The 18169-nt window shown below is 35.4% G+C and overlaps 1 protein-coding gene across 1 annotated transcript in view; it reads right to left on the bottom strand.

Annotated features, from left to right (window-relative positions):
* Positions 1-6624: 6624 nt before the first annotated feature.
* Positions 6625-18169, bottom strand: part of SDHAF3 (succinate dehydrogenase complex assembly factor 3) — a 77245-nt gene continuing 65700 nt past the window's right edge. Inside the window, exon 2 of the mRNA XM_003252533.4 lies at positions 6625-7390. Within this exon, the coding sequence (XP_003252581.1) occupies positions 7187-7390 (204 nt within the window). The 3' untranslated portion in view covers positions 6625-7186. The remainder of the gene's footprint in view (positions 7391-18169) is intronic.

The raw sequence follows: 18169 nt of genomic DNA, 5'->3' as shown, positions 1-18169 counted from the left end.
TCCAAATAACTTTTAAGTTTAAACCTGTGAACACGTTTTATATTATACATATTATATTATGTTAATTCCAATATGAGTTTTCTGGTGGTCTGTCTCTGCTGCCTCTTAGTCATGGTGCTAGCTTTCCATGTGGAGTCTGCTTGTTTACTGAAACTTGAGGATTCACTTTCCTTGAAATTATCTGTGACCCGAGTATCCTCAAAAACTTGTTTACATTTGTCAGGTACTCATTTTGGGACCATATATTAAATTTATAGCTTAAGTTTTATTTTAGCACACAGATGACTTGAATCCAGGATCGCCTGCAATTCTGCACAAGTACTGGAGCAAGTTTTCTTCTGGCTCGCTCTAACCCTGAGGGTATAGTCTTTAGGGTCCTGTCTTTCTGGAAAAACCATTTCTTATGACTCTCCAACTTACGTGGGTTCTGTGCTTTGTCTTCTGCCCACTGTGTCCCAAAGGACCATCAAAACCAAAGTAGAAATTCATCTTAGGGTAAAAGAGGCTTTACCAGTTTCACTTAGCAATATTGGCCTTAAGTAATCTCTTAGGATATTGCCAGCTCCTAGAAGCTTCTAAAAAATACTTTTTCTACTCTACCTAAAAGTTTTCATTTTCAGCAGAACTACTCAAATTAGCATTGTTTGCCACATTACTAAAAGAAAATCTAACATTTTATTTAAAATCCCATATATTTCATAGCATCATTTTCTCACTTATCAATGTCAGGAAATGTTCCATGTCATTAAAAATTCTTCATAAACCTACATTTAAACTACTTCATTATACATGTCATCACAACTCACTTAACCTTTTAAGTATTTGGGGGAGTTCTGTTCCAAATTCACTCAAATATCATTTTTAATAACATGATTATATGAAAAATTTTGTGCACATTCCTGAATATCTTTTCTTTAGGATAGAATCTTAGAAATAAAATTTATGGGTTCAAAAAGTACCATTGTTCTTAAAGTTCTTAATACATATTTCCAATTTATTTTCAATAAGCTGTATCAGATTCCTCTCAACCACTAGGTACAACAGTAAGAAGCCAATTGTGCCATGTATCACTACCATTAAGTACAATCCAGACACCCTCCTCCACTCCAAATGTTAAGCAGGGAAATATGATAGGATTTGCATATCACTAATGTGACTGGCTGCAAATAACATACTAAAAAACAGGCTGGAGACAAGAAAGCCACATATATTGCTAAAGAAAGAAATTCTAAGTCTAAAGTGTCATCAGACTAATACTCGGAAAAGGGGGAATGAGTAATTTTGAGACAGTAAAGCAGTACAGTGTATCAGCCCTAACTATATAATAAGCCGCCCTAGAATATACTGATTTAAAAGAACTGCCATTAATTTAGCTTGTAATTGGCAATTTGGTCTGGGATTAGCTGTCATGGCTGAACTCACTCATATAAATGTGGTTGGCTGAGAGCTGGCTGGTCTAGGATGATGACTCATCTTTGCTCCACATGATCTGATCCTCTGGTAGGCCAGCCAAGGTTGGTCACATGGCAGTTGGACAGATGTCCAATAGTGCCGGCAGAAGTATGCAAGGCTCTGAGGGCCTAGAACCTAAGTTTGCATAATATTGCTCTCTCATTCTTTTGAGCAAATCAAGTCACAAGGCCTGCAGATTTGAATAACTGAAAAACAGATGAATAGGAGGCAATGCGAAGTTACCTTGCAAAGGGCATGAGTACAAGGAGTGCTAGAGAACTATGAGCATTTTGTGATCCACCACATAGCGTTGTCAGAATTGCTGAATAGTGAGGGAGAGGCCTCTAGGGAAATGGTGAAATTGAAGCAAAATTACAAAAATCTAAACTGGTAAAGTGCGTATATGTTATTTTATTTTTTTATTATACTTTAAGTTCTAGGGTACATGTGCACTACATGCAGGTTTGTTACATATGTACACATGTGCCATGTTGGTGTGCTGCACCCATTAACTCATCATTGCGCATATGTTCACTGAAAAGGGAAGAGAAGTGTATTTGATTTTAAACATGAGTTGGAAATGTCAATTTCAAACAGATCTGAAGTTCAGAAATGAGATTAAGAGGCTCCATCAAAAACTACAAGAACTGATAAAATCAGTAAAACTGCAAGATACAAAATCAAAATATAAAAATTAGTAACATCTCCATATGCCAAAAGTGAACAATCTGAAAAACTTTTTTAATCCCATTTACGATAGTTACAAATAAAATTAAACACCTAGGAATTAACCCTTTAACCAAGAAGTAAATGATCTCTACGATGAAAACTATAAAACAATGAAAAAAATTGAAGAGGAAACAAACTATGGAAAGATATTCCATGTTCATGGATCGGAAGACTCAGTATCGTTAAAATGTCCATATTAACAGATTCAATGCAATCCCTATCAATGCCATTCTTCACAGAAATAGGAAAAATTCTAAAATTTATGTGGAACCACAAAAGACCCAGAATAGCCAAAGTTATCATGAGCATAAAGAAGAAAACTGGAGAAATCACATTACCTGACTTCGCATTCTACTACAGAACTATAGTAACCAAACAGCATAGTACTGGAATAAAAACAGACACATAGAACAACGCAAAGAAATAGAGAATCCAGTAATAAATCCACACATCTCCACACATCTACTGGCCAGGCGAAATGGCTCATGCCTATAATCCCAGCATTTTGGGAGGCCGAGGTGGGTGGATCACTTGAGGCCAGGAGTTAGGGACCAGCCTGATCAACATGGTAGAACCCCATCTCTACCAAAAATGTAAAAACTATCCAGGCATGGTGGCACATGCCTGTAGTCCCAGCTACTCAGGAGGCTGAAGCACAAGAATCACTTGAACCTGGGAGGTGGAGGTTGCAGTGGGCCAAGATCATGCCACTGCATTCCAGCCTGGGTGACAGCGACATTCTGTTTAAAAAAAAAAGAAATGAAAAAAAAAAAACAAAAAAACCACACATCTATAGTGAACTTATTGTTGACAAAGGTGCCAGGGACATATATTGGAGAAAAGACAGTCTTTTCAATAAATGGTAGTGGGGAAAACTGGATATCCATATGCAGAAGAATGAAATTTGACCCCTATTTCTCACCATATACAAAAATCAAAATGGACTAAAGACTTAAATCTAACACCTCAAATTATGGAACTACTATAAGAAAACACTGAAGAAAATATCCAGGGCATTGGTCTGGACAGAAACATGAGTAATACCCCACAAGCACAGGCAACCAAAGCAAAAATGGACAAATGGGATTATAGTACATTTAAAAAGCTTCTACACAGCAAAGGAAATAATCAACAAAGTGAAGAGACAATCCAGAGAATGGGAGAAAATATTTGCAAACTACCCATCTGACAAGGGAGTGATAACCAGAATATATAAGGAGTTCAAACAACTCTATATGAAAAAATCTAATAACCAGATTTAAAAATGGGCAAAAGATCTGGTAGACATTTCTCAAAAGACATTTAAATGGCAAACAGCCATATAAAAAGGTGCTGCTGCAAATCAAAACTACAATGAGATATCACGTCACCCCAGTTAAAATGGCTTTTGTCCAAAAGACAGGCAATAACAAATGCTGATGAGAATGTGGAGAAAATGGAACCTGTGCAGTTTGGGTGGGAATGTAAATTAGTATGACCACTATGGAGAACAGTTTGGAGGTTCTTTAAAAAACTAAAAATAGAGCTAGCATATGACCCAGCAATCCCACTGATGGATACAGACGACAAATAAGAAAAGTCAGTATACTAAAGAGATATCTGCACTCTCAAACTGCAGCATTCTTCACAATAGCCAAGTTATGAAATCAGCCTAAGTGTCCATCAACAGATGAATGGATAAAGAAAATGTGGTATACAATAGAGTACTATTCAGTTATAAAAAAGAATGAGATCCTGTCATTTGCGACAACATGGATGGAACTGGAGGTCAGTATGTTAAGTGAAATAAAGAATGAATAATACCTAGTATTTCACAGCACAAGGTGACTATAGTCAATACTGTACATTTAAAAATAACTACGTATAACTGGTTTATAACACAAAAGATAAATGTTTGAGGGGATGGATAGCCCATGTTCCATGATGTATTATACATTGCATGCCTGTATTAAAATTATCTCATGTACCCCATAAATACATATATCTATGTACCCACAAAAATTAAAAATTTAAAAAATGAGATTTAGGTTGGTGTTAGTGATTTAAGAGTAGAGCTAATATTTGAAGCAACAGATGTGTAACGTGAGAGTCCTGAGGATGAAATCCCAGAGAACATCATATTTTTAAAAGTGGGGGTGGGGAGGAGAAAATTTATAATCTAAAGGAGAATTACGCAGTATAAAAAGCAGAAGTGGTTTAAAAGCAGAAGAGAGTAATACTATCAAATCTTCAACATATCAACCTTACAGTGATTAATATCCCATTGATTTTGGCAAGTGAGTAGTTACCCTGGCTAGAGCAGCAGATGAAGTAAAGAAAAAGGAGACATGGAAGGTACTGCTCAGTGGCTGGCTGAAGTGAAGGATCACAGAAACTAGGCAGTCTGTAATGGAAATAAAAGCACTAGTGGAATGACACTGAAGACACCAAGTAGTCAAAGGACTGATAAGTTTATGTATCAGTTTACTGTTAAAGACCACTCCCTATTTCCCAAATTTTTAGTTTACGAACTGTGTCCCAGTATTTGCACAGTGCATCTAGGCAAAACAGCAAACGAAACTTAGTTTTATTAAGTAGTCCAAACAACTTATTTATGCCAAAACAATTTAGCACCTGTTGTACACTATGCAACTTACACTGTAATCATATTGACCAACACTACCTACATTTTCTGTTACTCACTCATCTTCTGTGGTATTTGCATTTTTATCATAGCAAACACTAAAAGCCCAGCTTCACAAAGATCTGTCATTAAAAAGAATGTGGCAATATAACTGTAAAACTGAAAATCTTTGCACTAGTAATGTGTGTGGTGTCCAGCAAACACAAACGTGACTGTGATTTCCTCAAAGTTAAAATATCCTGTAGCACCCGAGTTCTCTGAGGTGCCCAGGGAATCTCAGTTTATAATTTCGGAACCATAGCCCTATTCCCTATCCTTGCTTTTATTTTTCTCAATAGTACTTATCACCCTACATATTTTATTTCACTCCTTTAGAATGTGAGTTCCATGGGGGTAGTAGACTTTTTGCCTTTGATAAGTGCTATATTGCTAGTACCTAGAATGACATCTGGCAAATGCAGGTTTTTAATAAGTAGCTGTTGAATGAATTGTGCAGTGGGAGTAAGAAACTGATTATATTGTTAAGAGATTGTGGCAAAAGCACAGGATATTGAAATTCATAATTTCAGATGCAAAAGTTCTGAACAGAGTGAAGGTTTAAGTGTAGCCATGGCATGAGTGAGTGGTTGAATGAGTTAAAGTGAATAATGCCAGATAACTCTCAGTCTGCTGGATAAGTAAACGACATAAATACTAAGTCACCAAAATAATGGCAAGATTTGAGGTTAAGTCAAGTGCCAACAAACAGAAGGGAAGTACACCCTAAAAGAAAAAAAGCCACAAAGGAACGAGTTCTTAAGTGAGGGTGGCATAGTGATGGGTTGAAAGGGACAATCGGATGGGTCTCTTGTAAAGTGGGGGTTGTGGCCCACTTTACAAGACTACGGCGAAGCAGTGTCTTCAGAAGTATTAGGTTTCTATTAGGCATGATGAAAAGGATAATGCTGTAAAGAGTTTGCAGATGTATTTGTTCATGATGAAAGAGGGCTCCTGAATGCACAACTAGATTTTAAACTTCTTGAGGGCAGGAGCTTTGTCTTATCCATTGTTGTATCCCTGAAGCCTGTTATAACATAGACAGAATAATTATTATCTTTCTCAATGAGAAAGACCAACAGATCAGACTGACTCAAAAAAAAAAAAAAAGGATGGAAGAACGGACTAAGGTGGCCCTAGCAGGTGTATACAAAGAGAGAACACATGAGACACCAACCCAGAGAAAACATGTATCAGTTTCTAAAGAGATGATATAAATTCTAAGTACATCTAAAAAAATGATCATTTCAGAATCTTGGAGTAAGCCTCCCTAACTGTCTTAGTCTCTTTGGGCTGCTATAACAAATTACCATAAACTGGGTAGCTTATAAAGAGAAATCTGTTTCTCATGTTTTGGAGACTGCAAAGTACAAGATCGGGCACCAGCAGATTCAGAGTCTCATGAGGGGCCACTTTCTGCTTTAACATCTTCTCACTGTATCCTCATATGGTAGAAGGGGCAAGAGATCTCCTTGGGGCTTTTTTTTTTTTTTTTAATAAGGGCACTAATCCCATTCATGAGGGCTCTACCACCTAATCGTATCACACTGGGAATCAGGTTTCAATAACTAAAGATACAAGTCATTTAGCATAATATTTTTTAAAATCCACATTTTATGTTGTAAATGGGGTTACCGTTTTTAAAATTTGAGATCTTAGGAAAGTTTCTTATACTTAAGTTGATTTGTAATGTCCTCAACTATTAGTTGATAAATGAGAGTCTCAAGGTAGCTGCACATTATTTCAGGGGTTGTTAACAACAAACAAACACTGGAGGAAACGTATTATATTTTGTATAGTTTATTATACAAATGATAGTAAAACAGTGAATTTTAAAGCGTCTCCCTAACCTTTCATTGTGAATGAACAGTGATGCAGGGAGAAGAGACATTCAGAAGAAAAATCATGTATGTATTATTAAAGTAGAAGGGATAAAATGTTCAGAATGACAATGTATTTAAAAAATAACCTTGTTGGAATTGTACGTCTATCATTATCACAACATACTTATTTGATGAAGCTAAAGAAAAGCCAGAAGGCTAATATGGCTGGATGAGAATAGCATTTTAAAACGTTTTCAGCAACATTCTAGAAATTTGTCCATTTTAGATCCATTATTTCCTGTTTAGTTCCAAAATTGAATTTCATACAAGTGCTATTATCCCAATAGTTTTTTCAATTGTCACTAGTGATCTTGATCCATATATTGCATTCATAATATCCAAAATAAAAGAATATTTCATTAATAACAGGTGTTTTCAAAGCTTAAATATATTTCAAAAACCAATGACAGTTAAAGTAGGGGTTCTAAATTTTTGCATGTCTTATTAAGCTTTGTTGTATAGACTAAAATTTTGGTTTCGTAGACTCAGAAATACTAAATTGCCTATTGGGTTTTGTGGCTTCTTGCATCAGCTCCTGCAACTGTCCAATTTGTTCATCACGAAAGTCATTAAGTTTTTCTTCTGGGAGGAAGGTGCCAAAACATGCTTTTCCAGTTGAATTTTGTCTGTTTTCATTAGCTTGTTGCGATAACACTGTTGCATACACCTAAAAAGATAAAGAATGAAGGTTATAGATGTAAAGTTTAAATAATATTTAACATTAGAGGACTTGAATTCTGAGTCACCTATTTTTCCTCATCACTAAATGCAGAAGCATTTGGTTAAGGAGATGTATAGTTGTGAAGATACAATTCACTGATAATTTCATGTATATCTATTTTTAGCACTTTAAGCGTTTTAATCAACTTTTAGCAATATTTTTAAACTGGATATAAGTAAAGAGTGGTGAGTCCACGGATGAGCTTCAGAAGCATGCATAAACCACATCAAACCATATGCAAAATTGTATTTACACAAGTCCAGACATCATTTCTGGGGCCATAGCTTTCAACAGATTCTCAAACAGGAACCATGGGTCTTTTTTCCCCCAATTTTTATTTTAAACCTGCACATGTACCCCCGAGATACAAGGGGTACATGTGCAGGTTTGTTAGATGGGAATAACTGCATGATGCTCAAGTTTGGAGGGAGTAAGCACAGTACCCAACAGGTAGTTTTTCAACCCATACCTCACCCTTCAGTAGTCCATGCTGTCAGCTGTTCCCAGTTTACATCTATGTGTGCTCAATGTTTAGCTCCCACTTAAAATTTTATTTTTCTGTTCCTGTGTTAATTTGCCTAGGATCATGGCATCTATGTTGCTGCAAAGGACATGCTTTCATCCTACTTATGGCAGCATAATATTCCACGGTGACATGTAATACATCTTCAAGTGAGTCTAAGTTCATTCCTATGTCTTCAATTACAATTTTAATTTAAAACATACTAGAGAGAAACTTCTTAAACCTTTAAGCCTTCAATATTTAACAACTATCTGTGTCAAGAAAAACTTTTTCATGTTCTAATTTTGCTTATTCATTAAGTACATTCAGCCTAATATTCCAACTATCCCCATCTGCACAAGTGCCACTGTTTTGAAACAGACTCACTCTAAAATTAATCTTTTAAGCAGACAAAGTACCAAAGTATTTTAGTTCATGAAGTTAAAGTGAATGAACTGGCTAACTCTGGATAATGCTGCTACCTGATCTGGCTTGAGATACATAAATTGCTTGTAATTGCTGGAATGGCGGCACTGCCAGAGCAACTGTAATTCCAAACATTCCAAACCTATGGAGAAAATATTTTTCCATGATTTACAGAAATCCACTTATTAAGATGAAAACACTTCAAGTTTTATCAATTCCATTTCTATACGCTTCAGGGCAGGCAGGGTTTTTCAACCTCGGCACTATTTTGTGTGTGTAGTGGGGGTAGGGGTGGGGAGGGGTTGGTGAGAGTCTGCATTGTAGGATGTTTAGCAGCATCTCTTGTCTCTGACCACCAGATGGCAGTAACACCCCTCTCCCAGTCTTGACAATCTAAAATGTCTCCAAACACTGCCAAAGGTTTCCTGGCAAGGCAAAAATCACCCTACCATCCTGAAGAAACTTTCAAACATGTGAACAAGTACCATGCACAAGAATGTTGATTGTTAGAATGTTGATTGTTAAAGCAAAAAAAAAAAAAAAAAAGGGAATATTGTACTTCAACAGGAGAAAAGTCAAATAAATACACTGAAATTTACTCAGATGATTATAAAGAAGTCATAACAAATAAGCTACAAGTCTATGTATCAACATGGATGAAACTCCAAAAAATAAAATCTAGAAAGCAGGCTTTAAGAAATTATTCATTTGCAAAAATGGATAACTAAGGAGCTCTAAATAGCAAAAACAGAGGACTCACAACTCCCAATTTCAAAACTTAACTAGAAAGCTACATTGAACAAAACAGTGTGGTACTGGCATTAGAATAGATGTATAACACCAATAGAACGCGGAGTCCAGAAGTAAATCCTTACATATATAGCCAATTGATTTTTGATAAAGATGTCAAATCCATTCAGTGGTGGAAAGAATAATCTAGTCAACAACTGGTGCTGGGAAAACTGAATTTCCACATGCAAAAGAGTGAAGTTAGATACCCCATCTTCTACCATATACAAAAATTAACTCAAAGTAAATCAAAGACCTAAATATAAGAGCTAAAATCATGAGAATCCTACAATAAAATATATAGGTAAATCTTTATGACCTTTGATTTGGCAATAGGTTCTTAGACATGACACCAAAAGCTCAAGCAACAACAAAAATAGATAAACTGGACAGTATCAAAATTAAATACTTCTGTGCATCAAAGGACACTTAATAGTAAAAAGACAAAAGGGTAAAGCACATGAACAGACATTTCTCCAAAGATATACAGATGGCCAAGTACATGAAAAGATGCTCAAAATCATTCGCCATTAGAAAAATGTAAATCAATGCCTGACTTCACCCTAAGATGTCTACTATAATAAATTTTTTAAACCCCAGAAAAATAACAGTTGTTGGCAAGGCTATGAATAAACTAGAATCCTCATACATTGATAATAAGAACACAAAATGGTATAGCCACTGCAGAAAAGACTGGCAGTTCCTCAGAAAGTTAAACACAGAATTACCATATGATCCAACAAATGCACTCATAGGTATATACCAAAATAACTGAGAACAGGAACTCAAACACATACCTGTATACACAATAGACGACATTTGGAAAATAACCTAGATGTCCACCAGCAAGCAGATAAAATGTGGTATACACATACAATGGAATATTTATCACCCTTAAAAGGGAATGAAGTTCTGATCCATACTACAACATGGATAAACCTTGAAAACATTACGCTAAGAAGCCAAACAAAAAGACATATTGTATGATTCCACTTACATGAAATATGTAGAATAGGCAAATTCATAGAAAGAATAGAGAATACTAACGGCTGGGAGGAGGTAGGAGAGGGTGTTATTGTTTAATGGCCACCGAGTTTCTGTTTGGGTGAGGAAAAATCTAGAATAATGTCGTTACAATGTATCATTTACAGTGTCCAGGAAAAAAATAATTAAAAATTATTACAAACACAGTTAAGAGGCAATCAATGGAGACCAGTGCCTGAGATTATTCAGACATTAGAATAAGCAGAAATAGATTTTAAAGCAGGTACTATAAATGATAAGTATGTAAAAGAAAATACAGTCATCATAAATGGGGCAGATAAATCTCAGCAGAGAATGAGGAATTATAAGAACCAAATAAATTCTAGAACTCAAAAATGCACAATCTGGAATTTTTTAAATGTCACTTAATAGTAGACTGGAGATGAAGGGAAGATTCATGAACTTGAAAATACAGCAATAGATTATCCAGTTTTAAATAGAACAAAACTCTTAAAAAAAAGAATCTGTGAAACAATGCCAAAAGAGTTACCATAAGTTTAAGTGGAATCCAAGAAAAGAGGTAACTGCCTTAGCAGAAAAATAAATTTTAATGGGTATCTTATTTTTTTTTTTTGAGACGGAGTCTCGCTCTGTCGCCCAGGCTGGAGTGCAGTGGCGTGATCTCGGCTCACTGCAAGCTCTGCCTTCCGGGTTCACACAATTCTCCTGCCTCAGCTTCCCCAGCAGCTGGGACTACAGGCGCCCGCCATCACACCCAGGTAAATTTTTTGTATTTTTAGTAGAGATGGGGTTTCACTGTGTTAGCCAGGATGGTCTCAATCTCCTGACCTCATGATCCACCCGCCTCGGCCTCCCAAAGTGCTAGGATTACAGGCCTGAGCTAAAGTGCCTGGCCAGGTATCTTATTTTTATAAACTTTTATGAATTTTAATGAATATTTTAAGGAAAAATAAATTCAAGAAGCTTAGCAAGTTCCAAGCAGAATACAAAATACTATACCTAAGCATATGATAGTTAAATTGTTGAAAAATAAAGCAAAAATCTTTTTTAAAAGTTTAAAAATATATATGTATCATTTACAAATATATGCAAATATACAAAACATAAAAACAAGCATGGAAACAACCAACATCAGGATCCTGATTACCTCTGAGGAGTAAGAAGGGGGAATGAATTTTAGCTGTACCTTTTAATATTTATTTTCAAAAAGTGAACTAAATATTTCAAAATATTAATATTTGTTAAATCTGGTGAATACATAACTTTCCCATTTTTGAAAATTTTCATAACTTTGTGTATAATTTCAGAGAACATTTCACTTAGGGTATAATTTGTAATAATTATGGGAATAATGTTTCTTATGGAAAGTAGAAATACATTTCATGTGTGAGAAATGATCAATGAATGAACATCTTGGGGAGAAAGACTCACGAAAATGAAACAAAAAAAACCCAACCTTTCCCCTGTACAACATCCATTACTGACTAGTCTTTGACTCCATGTACTTGCAACAGCATTCCTTTCCTGGCAAGAGAGAAAAATGGCCAAAATAAAAATAACTTCAGGACCACAATTTGGAGGTTTCCAGATACAGGAAGAAGCAGCAGTAAAATGTGAATTTACGACTAAGTCACCCTGCCAGGCATATCTACCTGGAGGGAAGAGACTCAGAACAGAAAAATACTACACTACACATTAACTAACAGCATCCTTTGGTTTCAAACTGTTATGCTGGCTTCTAAGAAGAAAGCTATCCCGAAAGTTAGAAGATTCCTATGATTGCTCTCTTGAACCAAAGAGAATGTGCAGTGCTTCCTCAGGGTAAGTTAAGCAGCTGCTTCAAGTAGCAGAAAGCTGTCGAAGAGAGACACTTTTGAGTATGGTGAGAGCGAGCAGGTGCAGTGGGCTGAATGGTGTCCCCAAAAGATGTCAAGTCCTAATCTCTGAAACTGTGTTACCTTATATGTATATTAGGGTTTTGCAAGTGTGATTAAGGATTCTGAGACGAGACTATCCTGATGGTCCTGAAAATGTGGTCACAAGTATTCTTAGAGTGGATGAGTATTCTTAGAGGGGATGAGAGAAATTAGGCATACAGAGGAGAATGTGATATGAAGAAAAAATCAGTTTGGAGTGATATGGCCATAATTCAAGGGAATCCTGGATCCATCAGAAGCTGAAAGATGTGGATTTCTTCCCTAGAGCCTCTCACTCTTTAAATTAGGCCTCTCCAGAATACACTACCATTGTTTTAAGTCAGGCTGTGGTAATTTATTACAGCAGACACAGGAAATTAATACAGCAGTGAACTACAGGAACACAGTCTTAAAGTCTCCTAGTAGAAAAAAACTAACCTTCATGCTATCCTGTTTCCCATTAGAGTTTTTGAAAAGGCAGAGAAGCTGTAGTACCAGTTTGTCAGTGATAGAACAATTAAATATTATGAGGCCAGCTGTGCCTTCACTGTACTCTCTAATTCTCTACCTGTATATTAAACTTGCTTATAGTCTGAATCAAATTGATACTATTAAATTACTGGTATGGTCGAGCACACTGGCTCACACCTGTAATCCTAGAGCTTTGGGAGGCCGAGGCAAGAGGACTGCTTAGTTTTTAGTAAACCAAACATCACACATTCTCACTTGTAAGTGGGAGCTAAATGATGAGAACTCATGAACACAAAGAGGGGAACAACAGACACCTATATAAGGTGGAAGAAGGAACAGAAAAGATAACTATTGGATACTGGGCTTAATATAAGGTGGAAGAAGGAACAGAAAAGATAACTATTGGATACTGGGCTTAATGACTAGGTGATGAACTAATCTGTACAACAAACCCCTGTGACACAAGTTTACCTACGCGACAAACCTTCACATGTACCCCCAAACCTAAAATTAAAATCTAAAAAATGTGTCAGTTTAACAACATTAAGAAAACAATCAAATTATAAATTAACTTAAATTACTTAAATTTTAGAACTCATTTATCTATTATACAGATGTTTTTAAAGAATAGAAATGAACTATATTAGATTTCTTCTTACCAGCATTTAGAATCAAACTAAATAAACCATTTCAAGGAATAACATAAAAAGAGAAACAACCAGATATTACGTGCCTTCTGATATTAGTACATATTACCAAAACAACAACAACAAAACCAAAAACAAAAAAAATACACCTAATAAGCCTCTACATCTAATTATCAATTTACAGGAAACACAAGAGACCTAAGTGTTAAACGTCACCATAGGAATACAATCAGCACAATTCAGACTATGAAAAACTACATAACAACGCCAGTCTCAGAAGTAATAAAGGAAAAATGGCAATTTTACAGTGAAGAAAGCAGAAAGATACCACCTCAATGAAATGATCAAGGTAAACATCACCAGTAATAAGTCACACTGCCCTCATGTACCTCCCAATAATTAGGCACTGAGAGGATGTATCACCTCGGTGGTATTCTTGCCAATAATGCACAACCTCAATCTAATCATAAGAAAACATCAGATAAAGTTCAATTAAGGGACACTCTATAATATACCTGATCAGTACCCTTCAAAAGTTTTAAGGCCATCAATGACAAGGAAAAAGGAAGGAAGGAACTATTACAGATTAAACTAAGGAGCTCTGATTAGGACTAAATGTGATGCAGGATCTTGCATCAGGCCCTGGAACAGAAAGAAAAAATTCCTATAAAAGCTGGTGAAACTGAATATACTCTGTAGTTTAATTAATAATATAATATTGCATTAATGTTAGCTTCTTAGTTTTTATAATAGTACTATAGTTATGTAGGCTATTAACAGGGGAAGTAGCTGCAGAAAGGTATAGGGAACCTGTACTATCTTTGCAACTCTCTTCTGTAACTCTAAAATTAACTCAAAGAGCTAAACAAAAGAATTTTAGATTTAACAGGTGTATCAACTAATTATAATACATTTATTTATTTCTTATTTGAACAAAAATGCTCACAGTGGCTCATGCCTGTAATCCCAGCATTTTGGCAGGCTGAGCTGAGTGGATCACTTGAGGTCAGGAGTTTGAGACCAGCCTGGCCAATATGGTGAAACCCTGTCTCTAATAAAAATACAAAACTTAGCCAGTGTGGTGGCATATGCCTGTAATCCCAGCTACTCAGAAGGCTGAGGCAGGAGAATTGCTTAAAACCAGGAGTCGGAGGTTGCAGTGAGCCGAGATTGTGCCACTGCACTCCAGCCTGGCGACATAGCAAGACTCTGTCTTAAAAAAAAAAAAAAAAAAAAAAAAAAAATGCTGCTAACAAGAAGAATCAGGAAACTTTAAAAACTGACTGGATGTTTGGTATTAAGAATTATTTCGGCCAGGTGCAGTGGCTCACGCCTGTAATCCCAGCACTTTGGGAGGCAGAGGTGGGCAGATCACGAGGTCAGGAGATTGAGATCATCCTGGCTAACATGGTGAAACCTCGTCTCTACTAAAAATACAAAAAATTAGCCAGGCGTGGTGGCGGGTGCCTGTAGTCCCAGCTACTAGGGAGGCGGAGCTTGCAGTAAGCCGAGATCGTGCCACTGCACTCTAGCCTGGGTGAGAGAGTGAGACTCCATCTCAAAAAAAAAAAAATCTAATTTTGGAGGTGACAGGTGACATAATAGTATCGTCATGACTTTAAAGAGTCTACATTAAAATATCTAAGAAAAATTTTATGTTTGTGATTTAAAAATCTGGGAGAAAGAGAAATAAGTAGGGGTACAGATGAAACCTGATTGGCCATGAGTTGACAACTGTTGAAGTCAAGTGATAGGTACACGGTGGTTCATTATATTTCCTCTACATTTTATATGGTTGAGATTTCTCTAAATTAAAAAAATGCATATATACACATGCATACACACATTCATATATAACTTAAAATTAGAAACATTCAACTAAAACTATTTCAATAACTTCTCACTTTCAACTATGAGTTTGAAATTTCTTCTCAAAAAAGCTTCCCAGGTACTGGTGCAGTCCACAGCCTGTTAGGAAGCAGGCAAGCATTACCACCTGAGCTCTAACCTCCTGTCAGGTCAGCAGTGGCATTAGATTCTTACAGGAGCATGAACCCTATTGTGAAGTGCCTATGCAAAGGATCTAGGTTATGTGCACCTCATGAGAATATAATGCTTGATGATCTGAGGTGGAGCCATTTCATCCCAAAACCATCCCCTCCAACCTGTAGAAAAACTGTCTTCCACGAAACCAATCCCCAAAAGGGGACCGCTTACAGTTCTTTGATAAAGCCTTGATTTACCAGTAGTTTTTCTTCTGTTTCTAGAAATATTTCTTGAACATCTTATCATAATAATTTTTTACAATATACATTTTTAAAATCCAAGTAAGACATACCAAAATCATTTTTAAATAGATTTCACAGTAATTTCCTCACCAAAACAGTAGGATTTCAGTACTGTCACTTTAGCACATAGCTGGTGAACCTTTCTTTAATAATTTACTTTGTGTACCATTAATATTTTTATTTATAATGTAAATCATTGAAATTCCCCACAGGCTAGAAACAAAGTGGCATAAAATTCCTTATATAACTGACATACAAAAATTGAGACTGAGACTGACTGGTTCAATAAACAAATCTGGGCCACAATTTAAGATTCCAATAATGAACAGTGTTGGAAGAAGAGAATTGGATTTGAATATGGAAAGGTGGTAAGAGTCACAGAAGGACAAGACCAAGAAAACAATGGATTTCGGAGAGTTGAGGACTCTGAGTAACAGGACTATGAAGGCAGAAAAGCTACTAGACCCATTCATCCCTTAAAAAATACATGCATATAGAAAAAGGTATAAGGATTGGTCACATTAACTATAGTTCATCTAGACTACAAAAGAGCATGCAATAGTTAAAAAGAACAAGGTCAAACATGTACTGACATGAAAAGCTTCCCAAGTAAAATAATCAACTTGCAAAATAACATGGATATATGCCATTTGAATATGCTTCAAAACATGTACAAATTTAAACAGAGGCTGAAAGGATGGCCAGAAACTTTTGAAGAATAGTTTTTCATATTTTGTTCTGAACACCTCAACTCTGTACTGTTTTGATATTTTATAATAAATATTATTTAAGTAACTAAATGAAAGGGAAAGAAAGGAAGGAATAGCTATAGGAAAAACTTGGGGAAAAGGAAATTACAGCTCCAGTGTTTCATTTGTCCTTAACAGCAGAGATCAAAGCAATTTTGCAGATTGTAATTAATGTAATTTGAACACAAGCTTTAAAAAAGAAAATCTAAGTTCTCATTATTTTGTGTAATCACATATCTAGTATTTGCTCATCTGTGTTTTCTAAAACAAAATTTCAACTAAATGGCCCCAAAGTAATAATGATATATGAAAATCCAAACTGTCAAGCTCTGTAAATAAAGATAATTAGTTGCCTCACAAAAGGCTATTCTTATTTAGAAAAGCATGTAGCATAGGCCTCCTTTAATACTAAAACCAAATGGTGTAAAACATTTTATGAAAATAGCATTATTAAGGTACTCATCAACTGTATAGAGTTCAAGAAAATACCAAACTATATGACATCTATCCCATTAAAAACTTGACTTTTTAAATATTTTATATACAAAGAATTTCCTCAATAGCATAAAAAAAGATTTTAGGTTAAATCATAAAAATGCTGTCACAATCAATTAGTCCGATGCCTTTCTTTTGAATTACAAAAATTATAAATTCCCTTTAAAATGGGCATAAACTGTGCTACTATTCTCACAACTTCCTGGATAGCTAAAATGATAGTAATTTTTTATAGTTTTGAAAAATTATTTGTATTCTTCAATGTAAACAACCAAAGGAAAGCCAACTATTATTTAGGAAAGAAAAAGGTAACTTTCCCCCAAAATTTATTCAATTATTGTAAGATTCTCTTTAGCAACACTGAACCAACAAACCTAAGTTGGGAGCATTTGGTCAAGCTTTCCCTAGAGAACTTATTAAAAATACCATGACTCCTAGAGGAGCAAAAACATAAAACACCCCTCTCCACAAGAAACCTGAAAGTTACCTGAATTACAATAACTAAATTCAAAGACACTTTGGGGATTTGAAGCACATCTGCCCAAGTCATTAATACAGAATATATCATAGAAAAAAAAAAAGAACCTACGTTGGCAATGATAATTTGGTTTCTTGGGCTCATTCTGATGAGGTTTTATGATTTTCAAGTCAAAGATGATAGATTATACATTAGCTATTTCTTAGCCCACAAACACTTGTAATATATAACACTTTGATATACAGAGTGCAAAGAATAGAAAGTAACACTAGTATCACTAACAAGTGAATTTCTCAAGTGGCCATGAAGCTTAGCCTCTGTGAAGTCAAATTCCCCAGGTTCCTCTGTAAGCCAAACTCAAGATTCACTTGTGACTCCCAGAGATGAGCAAAAAAAGGTGTTAGTTGTGACACAGCACAGCAAAGATAAAAAGAAAAAAAAGCAAGAACATAGAAAGTTCTTGGCTAAGGAAGTAGTAAGGAAATGTTATAGAAAACCTAGTTCACAAATATTCTTTACATTTGTCTACTATAAACTCTATGTTCATGATATTTGACACTTACAAATCAAATGTCATAATGTCAGAAATGAGAAGTCAGCACAGAAAATAAGCACATTCTTGTTTATGAAATTCATCCAAAAGTTCCCAGAAACAATAGCATTGAACTTAAGGTAATATTACATAACTTAATTTACTTCATCTAAAAATGTATTCATAAAACTAATTTTAAAAATACATTTTCCTGATCATTTAGGTGAATGGACTATTTGTACATTTTATGTTGTATATATAACCTTTAATTTGTTCTTTAGTAATATTAGAATTCAGTGAGGCACAAGGAAACTTTCTGGAGTAACAGATTTTTGTTACCCTGAATGTGGTGACAGTTTCATGGATGTATACATATTTCAACACTCACCCAAGTATACACATTAATATGTGTGGTTCACTGTGCATC

This window comes from Nomascus leucogenys, chromosome 11, assembly GCF_006542625.1.
Source record: "Nomascus leucogenys isolate Asia chromosome 11, Asia_NLE_v1, whole genome shotgun sequence".
Lineage (NCBI taxonomy): Eukaryota > Metazoa > Chordata > Mammalia > Primates > Hylobatidae > Nomascus > Nomascus leucogenys.
The sequence above is the reverse complement of the archived record's forward strand: the minus strand, read 5'-3'. Positions and strand labels throughout refer to the sequence as shown.